A 22,299-nucleotide genomic window follows, 5' to 3' on the forward strand; every position below is an offset into this window, starting at 1 on the left:
ACATTTCATAGTTTATAAGTGGGTGCAAACCTCACCTTATAAGTCGGTTTTATAAGGTTGAGTCCGGGTTAAAGTCCACTTCTTAACACTTACAAGCCAAGCAGACAACACCCCTGAGCAACAAATCTAGGAAGCTACTCCATGTAAATCTCCTCTTCTAGATAATCTTGAAGGAAAACATTTTTTATATCTAATTGATGGAGAAGTCAATGACATATAGCTACCACAACAGATAAGAGATGCACAATAGTCATTTTGCCTTGGAAGAAAAAGTTTCACCATAATTAAGGCCATAAATATTATTATATCCTTTTACCACCAATCTAGATTTAAGACGATCAACTTCACCATTTGGCCAACTTTAATTCCATAAACCCAATGACAACCAATAACCCTTTGTCCTGGTGGAAGAGGAACTAAGTCCCACGTACCATTATGTTCAAGAGCCCACATTTCAACAATCATGACATGTCGCCATTTGGGATGATCAAGTGCCTCTTTCATATTTTAAGGAACGGTAATGGAAGATACAAAGAAGATAAAAGAACAATAGGAAGGGGACAAACGATGATACCTTAGAAAATTGTAAAAAGGATGAGGATTGTGCATAAAGCGAGTACTTTTTTGAATGACAATAGACCAACTAGAATCTTCATTATTAGGATATACCTAAGTCTTTATATGGCCTCTAACAATCTCCTCAGACTTCGTTTGGAAAATTTAGTAATGTTGTTCAACAGTGTTGTATGACTCGCAGTGAGGCATATCACTTAGTTTTTTTATTGTCACTCGAGTGTTGGGTGTATTTATCTAGTAGTCTAAGTTGATGACATGGTTCTTACAAGCAATGATCATTATGACATCTCACAAGTAAAACAACACTTTTTTCACCACTTTCAAACCAAAGATCTTGGCAAAATCAGATATTTTTTAGGGATTGAGGTAACACAATCCAATGCTCGTATAGTTATCTCTCAAAGGAAATATGCATTGGATATTTTGGAAGAAATTGGGTTGATGAATTCGAAAATTGTTGATACACCCATGGATCCCAATGCAAAACTTCCACCCAATCAAGGGGATCCTCTCTCAAATCCTGAGAAGTACAGAAGATTAGTTGGAAAATTGAATTATCTTACTGTTACTTGTCCTAATATTTCTTTTGGAGTCTGTGGTGAGTCAATTTCTTAATTCCCCATGCAAAAATAATTGGAATACAGTAATTCATATACTGAAATTACATTAAAGGCTCTCTTGGACAAGGTTTGCTATATGATGACAATAAGCATACTAAAATCGTCTATTATTCAGATGCTGATCCACTTTGGATATTGTGTCTCCATTGGTGATAACTTGATCTCTTGGAAGAGCAAGAAACAAAGTGTTGTGGTGAGATCTAGTGCAAAAGAATATAAAGTTATGACCTCAACTACTCGTGAGCTTATTTGACTTAAACAATTACTTAAAGAATTACCATCTGGAGAGGTCAATCAAATGACACTTATATGTGACAACTAGGTTGTTTTTCATATTAGCTCAAATCCCGTTTTTGATGAAAGGACCAAACATATTGAGATCAAATGTCATTTTATTCGAGAAAAGGTTGTGTAGGCAAATATCAAGACCAAGTTTGTTAATTCAAATGATCAATTAGCAGACATTTTTACTAAATCCTTATGAGTGCCTAAGATTGATTATATTTGTAACAAGTTGGGTACATAAAATTATATGCACCAGCTTGAGGGGGAGTGTTAAATATTTCTAGATATGTTAGATGTTTCTATCCATGTAATGGGCTTAGCCCATATTTTTTGCATGTTTTTTCTCTATATAAACATAACCCTATGTGCTAATTAGACACAAGGGATTTATCCTATTTTCTCGTTTCCTTTATTTTAATAATTAGGAACAATGATGACAAACAAAGAAAAAACGAAAGAATATGATGGAGATAGATGATGATAACTCAATTATAAATAGGATATGGATTACGATTAGATCAAATACCTTTTCTAAGAGCAATATGTCAAACTGAAGTGGAGTCATGTGAAAGAGTTGATGGAAAACGATCCATGGCAAGGGAAGCTGTTGGAGGAGGATTTGAATCATGAGACTTTATAAAGAGTAGGAGAGTCTTTCCACATCTTGCATTCGTAGGTAAGGAGAGGTGGCAGAACAATGTCAGACTGGTTTTCATTTTGGACTAGAAAAACTCATTTAATAGCCTTTGCTAAGAGTTTGTGTAAACCTAGAGGACACAATTTTAACACTTTTCATCTAGTTAGTTGTCCATCATTGGTCTCATGTGATTTCACCGTCGAACTAAAGACTTGGTGCACTTTGTTAAGCATTGTTGGAGATTTCACATTGATTAAAAATAAGACCAAATTATAGTATATAAATGCATGCAAACCTCCCTTTACAAACTATTTTAATGTTGAGTTAGGCATAAATGCTTACTAATATAGTATAAGAGCCTATCCTAGTGAGGTTTGTTGGGTCTCTCGTGTGTCACGCTATCAGGTCGTTGTTGGCCACCCACAAATATGTAGTCCCACACTCTAGATGTTTAGTCCATAATGTGATGAGATGTGTTAGAGATCTCACATTGACTATAAAGATAAGACCAAATTACAATATATAAAGGATGGAAACCACACCTTACAAGCAGGTTTTGTGAGGTTGAGTTAAACTATGTGCTTGTCTTTGTCTTGTTTGGCAAAGAAATCGTCGTTTGGTCACCGTCCATTGCCATCTTCCACTATCAATCGTTTTGTTTTCCGTTTAGTGCGCCTTGAGGTGCACAATCTAACCCCACTAGTCACATGACCAAACTCTGTTAGACATGCTACCACGCACTGTCCTTCTCTTAGCAAAGCCAAGGTGCGTGTGTCTCATATGACACCTTCTTGTGATTGGAATTCATCTAGACCATTGTCATTCAACTTGTTGGCACCTTATGAGCACATTTTTTTTCCTTGTTTCTCTGCATCGGTGATGTTTGGTGTGAGGGTCAACGTTTCCTTACAATTTCTCTCTCCTACAACTCAAATTTTCTCTTTATAGAAATGTTTGCCTCTGTCCTCCTTGCCTCTATCCTATTTCAACATGTCTTCGGGAACTACCACCTTTTTTGGTGGGACTCCTACTATAACTTTGAGGAACTAAATGAAAAAATCTAAATCAACTACTTTAATTGAACTTTAGTTCCTTGGCCAAGGTTTTTATGATAACCCAAATGAAGATGGAAGTAAAGTACCATTAGATCAAGATCAATAGTGGAAGAAAATTGATTATCAACTTACTTTTTTACTATAGCAATCAATGGAACCCAATAATTTGAGTACTACTAGATCATTCAAGACCTATAACGCTTTTCGAAAAAGGCTCAAAATATTTTTGCAAACGATATCCAACATCTTTATGATTATGCTAAACAATAGGCCTTTTTAAAGAAAACTAATAATGACAATGTTTTTTATTGCTGAAGCTCAATTAGTAGTTGAAGAATTGAAGATGTTACTGGAGGTTGATTCATTAGATGAGATAAAAAAGAAGTTGGATAAGGTTTATATTGTTATGATCCTCCATGCTATGAACCCAAGTTTTGATCATGTTAGGGATAAAATTTTAACTAGTGAGGAAGTTCCTTCTATGTAAAGCTTGAGAACACGACTCCTTCGTGTTCCAACTCTTGAGAGCAGAAATGGTATTAGAGTTTGTTGGGCCTATCGTGTGTCACACGCTATTGGGTCTGTTGGAGATCCCACATCGATTAGAGATTAAGACATTTCATTGTATATAAGTGGGTGCAAACCTTACCTCATAAGCCGGTTTTATGAGGTTGAGTTAAACTTAAAGTCCACTTTTTAATATGGTATTAGAGTCATTTTCGAGCCTATCCTAGCGAGAGTTTGTTGGGCTTATCAGGCCACCCGCTATTGGACCGTTATCGCACCACCCATAATATATTATCCCACGCATGAGTTGTCACTCTCAGAGTGAGGGGTGTGTGTTAGAGATTCCACATCGACTAGAGATTAGGACATTTTATTGTATATAAGTGGGTGCAAACCTTACCTCATAAGCCGGTATTATGAGGTTGAGGAGGTGTGTCGAAAATCCCTCATCGACTTGAGATAAGACCAAATTACAGTATATAAGTGGGTACAAACCTCACCTTGTAAGTTGGTTTTGTAAGGTTGACTTAGACATAAACCCACTTACTAATAAGCATGACCCAACCCAACAAATCATGAAGCTTTGAATCCATCCATAGTAGAACATTGATTCTTCTTAGCATTCTAATTTGTGTTTGTATTCTACTTGTTGGAATTCTCACATGTCAATTTCGAAAGCTTTGTTGGTCATCCTAGTCATATTTAAGTTTTCTTCTCCTCAAAGTTGTTGGTCCTGTGTTATCTATTTTTGGGACTCCAATCATCATGACAAAGAAACTGAATGACAAACTATTCATCATGGTCAACTTCTATGGAACTTTGGTTATTTTCACAGGGATTCTTCAACGAACATCTTGAAAACAAAGTGAAAGGCCAAAAGAAACCCAAATTAGTGAAAGAAACCGACCTTCCAAAATACCAGTACAAATAGGTCATAACCTATAACTTGGCCCATATTAGGCACAACCTAGACCAATTTAGCAAATAATCTAGGCCAAGGCTTTTCAAAGCTCATTAAGCTCAAATGATCAGGATTTACACCACCCAAAAAGTCATTGTGGGCCTAAAACGCCTAGATTAATATTTTCAATATATTAAATGTTTACTTTAATATCCTAAGACAATAAAAAATTTGCACTGGTTTGATGTTTTGATTTAAATTATTTGCCCCATTAGCCTATTTAACTTCCATATTACAAAGTATATATTTAAATAGGCTTTCAAGTTATGCTAGACCTTTTAGAAAGGCAATCTAGGTTTTTTAAAAATCACATTACGTTAGTAATTAGACAAAACTCAGAATTCAAATTTAAAAAATAAGCCACATTTGTTTTAAGATGAGCCTTAGCCTAGCCTAGCCTATATCCAATTCCAACCCTGCAAAGGTTATACAGTTGAGTAGCTCTCTTTCTTTTTTCTCCTGGCTAGATAAATCTTCTAAAAATTCAAACAAGAAAATATCATATAAGGCTATGTTCAAATATAAATTATTGTTTCATAAGCATATACAGTAAGTGAGAAAACCCTTGAGAAGTGCTACAGTAACCATATAGTTCACCGGAACAGCAGAACCATGTATTAATGAAGTGCAGGGTCTATATCAGTCTCAGCAGCAGAACCATTCTTAATGGCATTTTTTCTATCTTATTTCATCTTCCTATCTATCACTACAGAAACAAGGTTGGTTAGTCCTCATTTCAATAGCAGCATGAGAAGACCATTATTTAATCACACCAATTGTCTATACTATGAAAGTTGTTATTTCTTATTATTTTTTCTAGAAAAAGCAAACTATCACCATGAAAGTTTAGGTTTTCACCTCAGCAAAGAAGGCCATAATACTATTCACAAGCATAAGCAAAATAGACTGAAATCCTGGTAGCACAAAATCCTGCACAAAGGAGACAAGTTATTGTAAAGTACCAAAATTTTCAGATATGAGGTACAATACAGTTGATCCTTACTAGTAAAATGGAAACGTGACAATCACTCAAATAAGCAACATTTGACATGAAACTGGTGCGTAGACTTGCATGAAAAACATTTACTCAAAAAGCTATTAATAGAGGAACCTTTTTTCCATTATGCTGAAGGCGTAAAAAACTCAGAAAAGTAAGTTTGAGATATCAAGTAGCTGTAAAGACTAAAACCAGTTTGTTTAAACTTAAAATAAATGTTTTCCAAATAAACACCTTTTAAAATGATCACATACTTCAGAAATAGATAGGATGCTTATAAGAAAACAGCTTAATATTAAAATAAGCATATTAGACAAAAACAAGAAAAAAAACAGCAGAAATCTGCTTATTTTAGTAAATATAAGAATTTTTTAATAAAAAAGGACAAAAAACCCTAAGTTGTTGAAAATCCAGAATTTATGAATTCATTATAGGGATCCATTTTTTTATGGTAGCTAAATTTTGGAAAGTAGAATTTAAGGGCCTGCTTTATTTAACAATATATTTTATGTTTTCATTTCTTATTGAGTTATAAGACTTGTTTCCATTTTTGATATACATAGGAAATGATGAAAACAATAAAAAAGTATTTTAAGAATATTCCATTCAAAACCAAAGAGAACAAGGCAGGATTTTTTAAGTTAAAATTGGAAACAGAAAATATTTTCTCAAACCAAATAGGGCTATATTTTTCGAGTTAACAATTTCCCTTTGTTTGGATAGTGATATTCTTGTTCCAGATTATTTTTTGTTTGATTTTTACTTCGGTTATAGGGAAAGGTCCGTCTAATATAATAATCTGTTAGATCTACTTGACGGCATGGGACTTGAGTTCTATTAGTCAGAAATAAGGGATACCTTTCTAGTAATGATCTTCTAACCTAGTAACAAAGGTTCATCATCTTCTGTACCATTTTTAAGATCTGGTCAATAAAGTTCTTTGATTTCTCTCTATTTTAATTCTTCAATTTTGTATACAAAACTTATTGACTGTTAGGTAGGAAAATAAGGATAGTACATGGAGGGTGTATCATAGAAGGAAATTTAAAAGGGATAAGGGGGTTAGTAAGTGGTTAGGGGGGGTCTTTAAATAAAGACCAACCTGGTGTGGGTGGAGGTTAGTTGATTTGTTGTGTAAAGTTGACAAGATCAAACCTGTGTGAAAGGAACTATATTCCTTTGTAATTCTTTTGTGAGTTCTGAACAGTGCTGGAATAAAACAAAGTTTTTCTTTCTCTTATCTGTGTTCTTTGAATTGTTAGTATCACAAGCACCGCAAACAGGAGATGAACAGTTGCTGGGATATTTCTTTGTTGGGTTATAGTCCAAGATTCACAACCAAATTAGACCCCATGATCCCAAGGAATTGATGAGAGCCATTGAAATTGCGCTGGATGTGGAGTAATCCTTTACGGAAGAAAAAGGGGGCAGCAATGGGAATAGGAATAATGCTCCCTATGGACGTTATCAAGGAGGTATGGGAATAACAGCCCGCACAGAAGTGTATAGGGAAACCGTTGGCAGATTTCGTCTAGCTTGGTTAGCAATGCAAGAAAGGAGTCCCTTCAACTCAGGAAGAGAGGTTTGGTCAGGAGGAGTTGCAGGAGAAGGCTCAAGAAACAAGGGGTCCAGGACCCTTCCCTACCCTGAATTTGTGTGACGAAAGGGAAGAGGGAAGATGTTTTCACTGTGGAGGGGTGTATGTGCCAGAGCATCGTTGTCTTGAAATTTTTTTTCGGATAATCATCTGCGCTAAAGAAAAGAGAGTCCCTGCAAAGGTGAACCAAGGTATATTGGGGCAGATTGAGGAGAATCTGGAGGATAAGAAGAGGAGAGGGAGTGTCAACAGATGGATTTATCCATCTTTTCTGCTGGGGTCTAGCACAACCTAACACCATGAAGTTACAAGGGGAAGTGAAGGGAAGAATAGCACTGGTGTTGATTGACAGTGGGGCTAGTCACAATTTCATAACTGTCGATCTGGTTAGCCAATTGGGATTATCAGTTGAGCCCACACCATCGTATAACGTGAGGTTAGGTGATGGTCATAAAAAAGAGTTAATGCGTGCTGTCACAATGTGAAGGTGATGCTGGGAAAGTATATGCTTAAGGAGACCTTTTTCCTATTTGAGCTAGGAGGGGTGGATTTGATCTTGGGAGTAGCATGGTTGGCAACTATGGGCGATGTGAAAGTCAATTGGAAAATGTTGACAATGAATTTCTGCATTAACGGTCAACATGTGCAAATTAGAGGAGACCCTACGTTATCTAGGACTTTGGTGACTCCTAAAGCTTTAAAAAAGGAGGAGATCAAAGCGGTGTCCCTCATATGGGGAATAGAGAGCGCTGACCAGCCCAAGACATATCAGACCGGGAGTGACAAGGAGATCGCTAGGCTAACTTTGAGGCAGACAACAAAATTGAATGATGTTTTGAAGGAATGTGAGGGTTTTTTTGAAGAAACCAAACATCTGCCACCAAACAGGGAGATTGATCATAAGATTCCAATTAAAGCTGGGATAGACCCAATTAATGTGAGACCATATTGATACCCACATCTACTGAAGACCGAGATAGAGAAACAAGTTGAAGAAATGCTGAAGGCGGGGATAATCAGACCCAACAACAACCCTTATTCAAGCCCTGCAATCCTAGTCAAAAAGAAGGATGACAGTTGGAGGTTTTGTGTGGACTATAGGGCCTTGAATAAGGCAACCATTCTGGATAAATTTCTGATTCCGATAATAGAGGAATTGTTGGACGAATTGTTTGGGGCCAATTACCTAAACCCCCATTTTCACTATGAACAAACTTTTAGAAATGATCTTGAGGTGAAGGAGAGGTTGTACATATGCACGAGAAAATGTTGAGGTTGAGGTTGAGCAAATTCAAGTTGAAGATGATGTGTAATTGTTGACTTAGCTGGAGGAACAAGTTTAAATGATTCAATTCTAGATGCAACTAATTTTGATAATATAGTTTTTGATGATAATGTTGATGGTGATGGTGATGAAGATGATGATGAAGATGGTGATAAAGATGAAGATGGAGATGATAATGAAGATCTTGGAGATGATTTCCTTAGAGGATTAGATGAATGAGACTTTTAAACTTGATAACATTTTTGTTGTTTTAGTGATTTAGTTATCTTATTAGTTTGACAATTAATATTTTGTTGGTGTATGAACTTGTTTATTTCAATATTATGGAATTGGTAGCATGAAATCTTTTTATTAATTTTTTTGTATAAAGTAGATTGTTATGAGTCTACGAGTCGGGTTTACGAGTTGGGTTTACAGACCTCCCACGAGTCTGAGTAGACTCTTGAGTTTGATAACCTTGGGTATAGGCACCAACCAGAGATAGAACATCGAGTACCAAGAAAACCTGCCGATCCGCATCATTATAAGCAAGTAGAGTAAGACAGAATCTTGAAGGAAAAAAAATCCTCAATGTGAAGTACCTTAGAAGTAACGAATGATACATTGACCAACAACCATGTTAGACCACCCAAAAATATTTAATCCCACACTAAAGATGTTGATTCCTCTACGTGAAGAGGTGTGTAGAAGATCTGACATTGGACTATGAATAAGGTCATATATATATATATATATATATATAAGTGGGTGCAATCCTCACCTTACCATGCAGTTTTATGAGGTTGATTTCGGAATAAACCCACTTACTAAGAGTGACCAAGGTAAAAGGAAGGAAAGAGCTTTGCTTTTCGCAAGTTTACAAACAAGACAATCCAAAGAGGAAGTTAGAATAATGGTTTTATTAACTTAATAGTCCATTATTCAAAAAACATATACTTGATACTTGTTGGACAGTAGTAAGAGATACTTGGAAGACACAAGCATGGAGGATAGCTAAATGCTCAGTCCAAAGATTAAGAAACTCAGAATAATAATCCTAGATAGAAAGATCTACTTGGAAATAAGTAGCAATGTCAAGCTCCAGCTCAAAAGGTTTGGCAACATTTTCCTGATTGTAAACATGCATCGAATAATCCCACATCTCCAAATATCTTGGAGTCTTATCTTGAATTCTTTGGACTCAAGTAGTGATTCTTCCTTAGTGCTCATCTTGAAGATGAAGATGGATCTTCAACTTCAAGTGGTGTGCCTTGCTTCTTCCATCTTTTAAGTCTTATTCCCCTTTTCTCCTTAATCTTGTTCTTTATTTTATGTTCTTATATTTTTTATCTTCATTAACTATTTCTTCCTATTCTTGTTATTCATTCACTCATATGCTCTTAATTCAATTCTTTAGTAGTTCTTAGTTCCTCTTCGTGTTCTTATTATTTACATGTTCGTTTGTGTTGTTTAAAACTCTTATTCAAACGTCTTGTATCTGCACTTGTATTCTTCTATTTGTGCTAAGCAGCCAATGCACACTTGATTTCTACCAGTATGAGAGGAATGATTGGGGCATCGGATTAGAAGCACATGGTTTCTACTCCTTCCACTAGTTTGAATAAATTCAAGGTTTTCACAACCTTTCCAAGTTTCATCCCTAGCCAAAAGAAAAATAAAAATAACAGGATTGATTAATTGTTGATGATAAATACAAAAATATTTTAGATACATACGAATCTATTAAATAAATTTTAAAAACATGTATTCTTTCATATACTCATGGTTATTGGCATACTTGCCAATTTCTTCAAGAAAGTATACCTCAACCCTTATTGATTAAAGAAGTAGTTTCAACAAAGTATGTACTTACCTCAAAGATAAAAGTACATATTCCCATTGCAGGGCTAGCAAATAAGCCAAATGAAAAGACAGTTAACCTGCAATAAAATTGAAATTTGTATAACTAAGATACAGATACATTGACTCTAATACTAAACTATCAAAACCACAAATATTTGGTCTGCTCTATGCTAACTTTTGTAAATATTTAAACAGCAAGCAAGATGCACTTTAATATCCAACAACCACTCTTGTTCTCTACTGCACTATAAATCCATTACATGCAATCTCACTTAATATAGTTATTGAAAAAGAAAGCCTTTAAAGCATATAACAATAAAGAACCAACTTAAAAGATTTTGCATGTTAGTAGAAGATTAGAATCCGTCTTTGCTCTGAGAATGTTTCCACATTACATTAAGTAATTACAATTTCATGTTTGTTTAAAAATTTAAAATCTAAAATATGTTAAGTCCAGGCAGAAATAAGCTACATTCAACTTTCAATTTTGGAGGCATTCAGAAAATGTTTGAGTAGCTTCATTTGGACTTAAGAAAATAATTGTAACTCCTATGAGCTTTTTTATGTAATTTCAAAAAGCTCGGTGAAACTTATGAAATATAAACATCTTCTAAGCTAAGTCTGGTAAGTTATGCAATAAAAACTTATGATAGCAAAAGCCTTAATACACTGACTTGTAATGTAAGGATTGCCCAAGCTTTATCAAAACTACACATTGGACTTATCTACATTTGATGTGGGAAAAACACACCTCCTTAAAGATGAAATTAAGGCAATCTTAAAATTTTGTATTTGAATCTAACTCAACGTTAAAGGTTAGATCACACTGAAGGGTATCCCCAACAAATATACTTTATTTAAGTTATAACATTAATCGACATGAGAGAATGATCCCTCTTTTACAAATGAGAACCTTCATGAACTGAGAACCCTAAGTTGTGAATGCATTAGAAAATGAGCTTTCTCTAATGCCAAGTCTACTTAGAGTCACCTATGATGATAACTTACTCCAATTGAAACAGTGAAACTCTGACGACCTAACCAAGTTTTTTCTCCAATTTTTCTTCTTTTTTCTTTTATTTGTTTTTTGTCCATTTCTCCTCTTTACACATGTTCTTCATCTAGTTGGAGCTTTATTTTTATAGTTCTTTGTGCTTTTTTAATTCCAAAACCAATTATTTGGTTTCTGTTCTAATGTTTACTTATACAGTATTGTTCCCAATTATATTCCACTTACAAGATAATATCAAGCACCCAAAACCAAAGAATGCATCCTCAAATTAATAAATTAAATATTAGGGTTTTTATGAATTGTTTTTAAGACTTTGTGTGATAACAATCATGAGAATTTTATAAATCTTATGAAGTTAGTTTGCCATTATGATATTTTTAATATATTTGTCATTTTTGTTGTTTTTAAGCATGTGCATGTGGATATAAATTTGTACAAATTTGTCTGCACCATTGGCAACCACATAATCAATCACACAATCAATAAAAAATCATTTTGTTCTTCTCATTCTAATTTTGGTCATTTACCTTTCAACACCATAGTGAATCGTTCTCAAACATGGTCCTCAGGTGTTGGTATTGTCCATCGTCTCCCCTCTCTATTCATAATGCTCTTTTTGTCCCTGCAGCTCCCTTTAATCTATCATCCAATTGTAAATTTTACAAGTCTTTTGATTGCATCGTTTCTTTTACTACATATTTTATTTTCTTCCATACAACTGAAAAAGATCATGCTGCTTAGGATGTTCGAGTTTGTAGTGTTTTTATTTCCATTGATGAAAAAATCACCCTCATTGTATAAATAAGAGTGCTCCCAATTCTGCCCAATTATGGCATTTCTACTTGTTCTTATGCTCTCCCTAGGTTAGTCTACTTTAAGACTTAGCCTACACTCTTTCCGAGTGAGCTGGTCTCACCTCTTACTCTCACATATTCCTAATCTCCACTTCAATCCATCGAAACTCCTCTTGAGTTAAGAATGCTTCCGCTCCTCAACTCTCTTTTATCTTCCATCCAAAGAAGAAATCATAAAGAAAACTACTAGAAGAAGAGCATTTTCCATCAATGTCCATAAGAGGCGTGAGTGAAATTCAATAATGGTGATACTAAAGCTCGTGTCTCCTAAATAAAACGAGTGAGACATGTCTCATAACCATAAGAGCTTCAATTTCAGCAATGGAAGGTGTACCTTTCTTATTTTCAATGACTGAGAAGAGAGGTGCATAATTAGACGAAAGTCCTTCAAGAATAGCATCAACATGCTCCTCATGACGCACTGGTACATCTACACTAGCAAGTTCATCAACATAGCTTTTAATTTTGAGTAGATAGTCTACCATTTATTTAGATTCTAGTTTAACAGCACGCATTGCAATACGCAATTGTCATGCTCGAGACTTAGTTTTGAAGTTCAAAATATTCATGAATTTTCTTTCAAACTTCATAAGAGTGAGTTGCACCAAGTACATAAGAGAGAACTAATTTGGAAAGTGTGGACTGAAGCCAAACTAGTAATGTTTGATCCTGAACCTCCCAAGCTTCATAGTTAGGATTGATATTGTCAATTGTTCAATCATTTTCAGTCAAAAAACAAGGAGGAACAATTGGATTTACAACAAATGGTCTCCAATAGATATAGTTTGTTATCATTAAGTTTATCAAATATTGATGTAGGGAAGGACTAGGAAGCGGAAGCCAAAGTAGCAGATACGTTACCAGAACAACTAAAGAAAAAGAAACCATAGTACAACTTGCAACGCGGCACAAACAACAAATTAAAAGCAAACCAATTCCAATTCACATAACAAACTGCAAACACAATTAATGTTTCCTGATCACAAATCACACATCGAATTGACAAAACCAAACCAAACAAAATTTTAGAACAATGAGAATGAATAGCAATAGCAAGGATGATCACATCATCATGAGAACAAAGAATAGGAGAAAAAGAAGCACAATGGACAATCATGTTCGAGTGATGGAGAAACTAGATCGTCTAAAAGAAACTTTAGATACCATTTTAGAGAAACTGAACGAGAAAATTTTTGTTTATTGTTGAACAACACATTGAAATGAATATTGTAAGTATTTATAGTAGTTGCACCCTTTAATAGTTGTGTGCTACCACCTAGCACCTATGTGCTACCGCCTAGCACCTATGTGCTACCGCTTAGCACCTATATGCTACCGCTTAGCACCTATGTGCTACCGCTTAGCACTATTATCTAATATGAATATTATAATGGACAACTCTACACTAACATACAAGCAAAGAGTTGGAAAAGTTGTACATTAACAACTCTTAGCTAGACATGTGTACATTGATATATAAACAAGTAGCGGGACAGTTGTACACTAACATACAAGCAAATAGTTGGACGTTGTACACTAACAAAAAAGGCAAACAGTTGGACAGTTGTACACTAAAATTTCTTACTAACAACCCTCTATTCTATGGCCCCATCACAAGGTTTTTGTATTGTCCATCTTCCCCCTTTTCTCTCCATTGACAATGTCCTCTATGTTCCTGGCCTCTTTTTAATTTATTATCCATTAGTCATCTAATCCTCTATGACTTTGTTTTCTCACAGAACTGAAGTTTTGGGATGGATAATGCATTAGATGTGAGTCCTAGGATCTTTATCAACTTCGGACCTCTACTCATGCTAGCTCGATGGTGGATTCCTCTCTCTAATTATGTTCAATTGGGTCATCAAAACCTTGATAAGTTTCAACACCATGTACCACATCTATCTATGTTTTCAAATTTGTCGTGAATTGTGTAAATTAGGAAAATATAGTCATAGTCTTTCCCTAGGAGTGTCCCAAAAGAATATTTGGGGATCGAATTATGTTAACTCTACTTTGGGATTTCAATATTTGTAACTTTCATTGATTATTCTTGATGTAATTGGTTTTCTTAATGAAAAATTGTACCATGTTTTCCATATTTCAATCCTTTTATAATAAAGAAAAAAAAATTGGTGCTTCTACTTGTACTTTTAGTAGTGATAATGTTGGTAAAAACCCCTTTGATACTTTTCAGATTTCATGCCTTTCCATAGTATTCTTCATCAAAAGTGCACCTAATCAAAATGCAATGACAGAGCACAGGAAGAGACAACTTATTGAAATTACTCACTCTTTTACCTCATGGTTATGTTCTCAACAATTTTGGAGTGATGTTCTCATTTTGTCCTATATTGTCACTCTATTTTGTTCCCTTGTCAACTTTTCCACCCCTTAACTCCTTTAGTCTTTAGATCTACCTTTTTTGTTCACAATCTTAGTCTTGGCCTCGATAAACTATCAACAGTCTCATAAGTGTCTTTTTAGGCTACCTATTTCTCAAAAAATGTATAAGTGTTTCTTATCCTCTCTTTGTCACTATTTGATAACATTTGATGTCACCTTTTTGAGTTTTCTTTCTACATACAAGTATATGTTGATGTCATTGTCACCTTTGACTTACATTTGATGTCAACAAGTAGTATATGTTGATGACATTTTCCTTACAAGTAGCGATCATCATTGCATTTTACATATAAAACAACTTTGTCATTATTTTCGGTTAGATATTGTTAAGAATAAAGAAAATAAATATAGGATTGATATCCCTTGTGTAAAATACACACATAGGAGTCTTTATTTATAGATGAGAATAATAACATAAACAATAAGATAATAACAAAATAATATAAACTATGGGCTAAGCCCGTTACATTCAACAAATATTATAGAAATTGTTAGATATTTCTATTTATGTAATGAGCTTAACCCATATTTTTTGTATGTTTTTCTATATAAACATAATCCTATGTGTTTAATATACCTAAGAAAATTTATCTGATTTTTTCTTTTCCTTTATTTTTAATATGGTATCTAGAGCATAGGTTTAAGGTTCAATTTTCTTTTAGTGAACCCACTGTGCACCGGTGTTTTCCAGCCACCGCCCCACCACCTCCTTGCCGCCAGAGCTACCATCACCACCACAATCGTCACCGTTGCCGCCAATTGGTCAGCAACTGGATCTGCGCCTGTCATCTAGGGCTTCTTCTGCTGCCATTATGCCTCTTGTCCAAATTGTTCCATCACAAACATCTATTGTTGGTCCTCCTCATCTAATACATTAGGACAACATACTATTTTCAATGAATTTCTCAAATGGTATGAGGATCGTCAAATCTCTATTTCTACTCCTTCTGTTGCACTCACAGGTACATCTTTTGTTGGTCTCACTCACTTTACTTTCCTTGGCCCTTGGGTTTTAGACTAAGGTGCCACATATCACATTACTGGTAATAAATATTTTCTCTCTTCCTTGTCTACTTCGTGTTATTGATCTTCGATTACCATGGCCAATGGATCTAGGGTTTCATCGCATGGTGTTGGTACCATTAATATATTTCCTTCGTTATCTATTGATAATGATCTTTATGTCCATGGGTCTCCATTTACCTTATTATCCATTAGTCGTCTCACTCGTTCCCTTGATTGTATTATTTCTTTTACCAAAGATTTTGTTTATTTACAGAACCGGAGTTTGGTACGGATAATTGTCCTCGCATAAATTTATAACCTACAAATTTATGCACATTAATTACCTTTCTGCTATCAATGATAACCTAGGAAACATATTTGATGGACAATGTTAAAAGCTTGTGAAGGTCTGGAATCAGATTGTGAACAAAGCAAGTTGAGCCAAACATACGAGGATCAACTGTATTAAATGTAATGAGGAAAGAGGCTGATCAATAAAGACAGCTATGGGGCAGCATCAACTCATAAGTGATGGGGAATGTTGCCATGGAGAAGAGTACAAGTGGTCTATTCCAATGCCATAAATTGATAAGATAAATTATCACGTGTATTCTCACTATGAAGAGAGCATATAGAAATACCAAATTGGGTTTTCATTTCATGATAAAATTTCTCAGATAAAATAATTTGGAACTACTTTTCATTAAACATAATCAACATAAGATGCAAAAGTATCAATAGATGGAACGAAATATTTAAAATCAGTCAGAGTAACAACAAGAGAAGGACCTTGTATTCTAATAATCAAGTAAAACTCATAAAAATAAACATAACTGAAGAAAACTAAGGCTTAAACCATCCAGGAACATAACACTTAAGATTTGATAAATAATAAAATCCAAAAGCACTAAAAATATAATCTTACAGAGGCTGATCGGATGCCTTAGCTCCAGCCCTAATAAGACAGTAACTAGTTCCACCCATTATTGATGAAAAGATACCCAGTAGGATTGCAAATATATTATGACCTGTCTTAGCATATGCATTGCTTGCTTCCTTAGCTTTGACTAAGTGTCCTGCAAAATTTAAATTCTGAAATTAGGAAGAGTAGTTAAAGTATATGTACTATTCTCTTGAACCTAGATGATGCAGGCTACATTGCCTGCAGTCAATTACTAACTACACAAAATATTACCTCAGACCTCCTGTAACAAACAGGTCAAAGGCATGTGGTAGTCTTTTCTCTTTTCTAAAAACGTGGGGCATATAGAATGCAAGTCAAGAAAATTTGGCCCATAAATTTGAATTTAAAACCCAATGTATTCTTAAGTCTAAATCACATGTAAGAATATTATAGTTGAAAGCCACAAGCATACCAATAAAATTATACAAAGGAGAATGCAATTAAAAGACTAAGAATGGAAACAACTATTATACCTTCTGTAGCAAGCATTTCTCGGAAGAAGAACAACACACCAAAGAAACAGCAGGCAAGACCTGAACAACAGCAGCTTTGAATTAATTAATCATTACTTACAAATGATAACAAATGCTTACTTTTATACATATTAACTTTCTGTCCTTGTATATATAGAGTAATATGAAATTTATACTTGTAACTTCAGAATTATGAAATAATTAAGAATTTTCAATTTAGTTGTTTCTACTGTAGGCCATAAATATCTTATTACAAGTTGACTTGTTAAGAATTTATATCCAAATATAGATTGTCATTGCTTGAATTTTGAAGTCTGACAAACTTGTCCAAGTAGAATGAGGTTTAATCGGGTGCCCTATTTAAGGTTTTGTACACCAATAAGGTTCAGTTGTCTTTGGGGCATCCGTAAAAATACGAGTTCAGTGTTTCAAGTTTGCCATCATGTTCTACCCCATCTTATACGAGGATGAATTGTATAAACAGAAAGATGCCATCAAATATAAGATCTTATAATTTCGTAACAGATAATTACAGTTAATATCTTACAATTAACAGTTTGCAAACTTCTTTATAAACAAGAAATAACTTTGTAAGAATTTAGGCTACTAGTATGGAAGTAATTCATAATACAAACAAGTACTGGAGAAAAGGTATTGAAAAATAATTAAGTAGAAAATCAGAATTTAAAGTTTCTCTCCATTCCATAAATTTAAAATAGAAGGTAATTTAAGAGCAGAACTGTCACATCTTACTTGCAATATCAGCAACTTTTAATTTATCATGCAAAAAGACCCTGGCCATAATTGAAGCCATAATAGGAACTGTTGAATTCAATACAATGGCCTGAGAGAAAGGCAACCTTTGAGAGCTGAAAATAACACATTCTTTTATTAAAGTAATTGGCATCCCATGAAATCCTCAATGAGCAAAAAAATAACTTCAAATACGATCCCAACAACATTGTTATAATTCAAAAAGTAAAGAGTTAATCCTATAACAACATGTCCTCATACTCCTCAACAAAATGAAGTAGCATAAAGCAAAAACAAAGTTCTTATCGAAACTACTCATACACATCTTCACAATCATCTTCCACACTATTTTTTTGGGATATTGTCCTTATAGCATGTTATCTCATTCAATTGCATGTCATCATTTGTTCTTAATGATCGGGTACCCATTCCTCATTTCCCTCTTTACATTCTTCCTCCACATGCTTTTGGTACTATAAGTTGTGTACATAACCTCACACCTAGTTACGTTAAACTCTCTTCCTATTAGATGGAGTTCCCATATCCAGGCTGGGTTAAAATTAACATTGATGGGGCTGTTAGGGGATATTCTGATCTTGCTACTTGTGGAGGTATTTTTCTTGGGAGTATGGGGGAGATTATTGGTGCTTTCTCTGCGTTTCTTGAAGTTTAGACTGTTATAGTTGTTGAGTTATATGGAGTTAAACATGCTTCGGAGGAAGCTCAAAAGATGGGGCTTACTAATGTATGTGTTGGAGATCCCACATCGACTAGAGATTAGAGCCTTTCATAGTATATAAGTGGGTGCAAACCTCACCCCATTGAGCCGGTTTTATGGGGTTGAGTTAGGCTTAAAGTCCACTTCGTAATATGGTCAACACAAGGTGAATTAAGGAATTGACTCACCACAATAACAACCAATGAGATATTTGGACGAGTGACAGTAAGATAGTTCAACTTTCCAACTAATCTTTTGTACTTCTTAGGATCTGAGAAAGGCTTCCCCTAACTAGGTACGAGTTTGACATTAGGATTCATAGGTGTCTCAACTGATTTTGAATTCGTTAATCCAGTTTCCTCCAAAATATATAATGCGTACGTCCTCTCTGAGAAATAACAATACCGTTGTTTGATTGTGCTACCTCAATCCTCAAGAAATATATGAGTTTGCTAAGATCTTTGGTCTGAAAATGTTGACAAAGGTGTTGTTTAACCTGTAAGATGCCATGGTGATCACTGCTTGTAAGAACAATGTCATCAACATATACTACAAGATGGATACACCCAACGCTTGAGTGACAGTAAAAAGGGTTGAAATAGTCAATAGTAAATTAAAGCATTATAATGTGGAGAGGGATTACAGGCAATGTTGTCAAGATCGCGAGTTAACTCGCCGATCTTGTGCATTTACGATCCTTTTAGGCAAAAACGAGTTGGATCGGAGGTGGGATCGGACCCTCTCTGGATCGGAGCGATCCAGTGATCCAAGGGTTGGATCGAACAATCCATGAGCTTCCGCGATCCATGACGCGGTCCAAAAAAAACCCTATGCGCCGCTCGTGCTCGCCGCCGCCTTTCAGTACCTCCGCAAACATCGTCGCCGCCTTCGCACACCACTACAAACGCATGCTATGACGTTGGCGAAGCATAAGGAAGGAGGAGCTACGACGGCGCCGCACATAAGGAAGGAGGAGCTGCGACGGCGCCGCACATAAGGAAGGAGGAGCTGCAACGGCACCGCACATAAGGAAGGAGGAGTTGCGACGGCGCCGCACATAAAGAAGGAGGAGTTGCGACGGCGTCGTGCATAAGAAAGGAGGAGTTGCGGTGGCGCCGCGCATAAGGAAGGAAGAGATGCGGGCAACACATACCTAAACCTAAATTTTAAGAGACATAACTTTGGGCCAAAGGCCCATTTCAATTTTAACCTAATAAAACCTTATTCAAAATTTAAATATGGAATGTGGTGTAATGTGCGACTGAAACACTAAATAAAAATCATAGCTTACTTAAGAGACAGATACCAAAGGCCCATTTCAATTTTAACCTAATAAAACCTAACTAAAATTTAAATATGGAATGTGCTCTGTTTATGTGCAGCTGAAACCCTAAATAAAATTCACAGCTTACTCAAAATTAGGTTTTTTGGGCCCATTTAAAAAATTACAATTATTTTCATCTCCAACACATTTTCTTATCCTAAATAAAAATCATAGCTTACTCAAAATTATGAATTTGGACCGTTTCATGAATTATCTTATGTATAGTAACTCGAATACTAACTCTTTCGAGTCGAGTTACGATCTCCGAGTTACGAGTTTTTTTTATCTCTCTGATCCGCCTCCGAGTTACGAGTTTGACAACATTGATTACGGGTATAACGTATACCATTACGAATGGCAATGGGAATATCAGGTTCAACTATTGGAGCCGGAAGGGACGGAAGATTTGGCACTAGAAGAGAGTCATCCTGTGGACGATGGGAAGACTGACGATGACTGTAAACTTGAAGAGGTGGTAGAAGAGGAGAATCTTTAGGCACACTAGACATAACGGAAGGATCAAAGACAACTGGAATATGTAATTGTTTAGATGGAGACACAGGTGAAGATAAAGACTTAAAATAAATAAATAAAGACTCAATGAAGGCAACGTTTCCAGAAATGAAATAACGGTTAAAAGAAAGTGAAAATCATTTATATTTTTTTTAGATCTAGTAAACCCAAAAAAACTCATTTGTGTGACCTAGCAGATAATTTATCTAGACCAGGACAAAAATTGTGAACATAACATGTAGACCCAAAAGCTTTAGGTGGTAAGAGATGAAGAGATTCACAAGGAAATAAAATAGAATGAGAAATTTTATTCTCTAAAATCGAAGATGACATACGATTAATTAGATAATATGCACTAAGAACAACATCACCCCAAAAACATTGAGGAATGTCACCATGAAGTAACATAGTACGAGTAGTTTTAACAAGGTGTCTATTCTTGCGGTCAGCCACCCCATTTTGTTCAGAGGTTTAAGCACATGAGGTTTGATGAAGAATGCCATGAGATTTCATAAAAGTGGTAAAAGAATGAGAAAGATACTCACGAGCATTATCACTTGAATTGAAACTCAAAATTGATTTTTAATTTCGTTATAAAAGGATTGAAATATAGAAAACAACTCAGAACGAGATTTCATTAAAAATAACCAAATACATCTTGAATAATCATCAATAAAAGTAACAAAATACTGAAATCCTAAATTAGACTTAATAGGACTTGGTCCCCAAATGTCAGAGTGAACTAATGCAAAAGGGGATGAAGCACATTGTGAGACGCTACAAGAAAAAGACTTGCAACTTTGTTTACCTAAATGACATGACTCACAAGACAAACTAGACACTTTGGACAAACTTGGAACAAGGTGTTGCATCTTAACAAGACTAGGATGACCTAGTTGAGCATGAATGAGAGATGGAGAATCCTTAACCGTGCCAACATTTGCAGATGTTTGTAGGTGGTAAAGACCATGAGACTCACATCCGGTGTCAATCATCTGTCTCGAACTCTAGTCCTGTAATATTTGGTAAATGAAATAACACAATCAAGAGAACGAGTTAGACTACTAATGGATAATAAGTTAAAGGGAGACTATGAACATAAAGAACATTATCAATAGATAAAGAAGGAAGAAGATTAATAGTATTAACACCATGGGATGAGACCCTAGAGCCATTGGTGATGGATGGTAAATAATCGAAGGTATACAAAGAAGAGAAAAAAGATTTATTACCAGTAATATGATCGGTGACACCTGAGTTGAGAACCCAAGGACCAAGAGAATTGGAGTAAGGCCAACAAAAGGTGTACTTGAATGTGCAACAAAAGCAGTGGAACCAGAGTTTTGACGACCCTCATACCATTTAAGAAATTCATTGAAAATTGCACGTTGGCCTGAGATATCAGATGAAGTAGGGTCCATGGTAGAAGGTTGCACAGGAACATTATAGGCAACCACAACATATTTAGGAGAATGACCATGTAAGGCATAACACCCGATCAATTTTGTGGCCAAGTTTGCCACAATGTTTACACCAGTGACACCCTTTGCCAGACTTGGAAGGGTGAGTGATCATAACGCTGAGATTAAAGCAGAAGAGGTATATCAGTGATGTGTTTACTTGGCACACGCAGAAGGGTAGAACAAGTGAAAGTAAAATTGGGAACAATAGGTGATCCTAAAATCAGATCATGGACATGAGAATATCAGGAAGGCCATGTAAGCCCAATAATATGAAGAACTTGGACCGTTGCTATAGTTCTTGAGTAGGAGTGGAGGTAGGAGACAATAATTTATTAAAATCATGAAGAAGAGCATGTAGTTTACCCAAATATTCAGGCATGGTACCATCAAGATGTTTGGGAGCAACAACAATAAGGAGATTTTGACACACCATAAAAGACGTTAAGTATCATTGG

At 35.3% G+C, this 22,299-nt stretch overlaps 1 protein-coding gene across 4 annotated transcripts in view; it reads right to left on the reverse strand.

Annotated features, from left to right (window-relative positions):
• Positions 1–22,299, reverse strand: part of LOC137831000 (uncharacterized) — a 37,676-nt gene that overhangs the window by 3,174 nt on the left and 12,203 nt on the right. For 3 of the 4 annotated variants that reach the window (XM_068638470.1, XM_068638472.1, XM_068638471.1), the window contains 5 exons: positions 17,827–17,942; positions 17,074–17,133; positions 16,562–16,712; positions 10,373–10,439; positions 5,500–5,571 (listed from right to left, as the gene is read on the reverse strand). In XM_068638470.1, the coding sequence (XP_068494571.1) occupies positions 5,500–5,571; positions 10,373–10,439; positions 16,562–16,712; positions 17,074–17,133; positions 17,827–17,942 (466 nt within the window). Of the gene's footprint in view, positions 1–2,007; positions 2,145–5,499; positions 5,572–10,372; positions 10,440–16,561; positions 16,713–17,073; positions 17,134–17,826; positions 17,943–22,299 lie in introns of all 4 variants that reach the window. The other variant, XR_011084307.1, reaches the window with a different exon arrangement.

This window comes from Phaseolus vulgaris, chromosome 6 (genome assembly GCF_000499845.2).
Source record: "Phaseolus vulgaris cultivar G19833 chromosome 6, P. vulgaris v2.0, whole genome shotgun sequence".
Taxonomy (NCBI): Eukaryota; Viridiplantae; Streptophyta; class Magnoliopsida; order Fabales; family Fabaceae; genus Phaseolus; species Phaseolus vulgaris.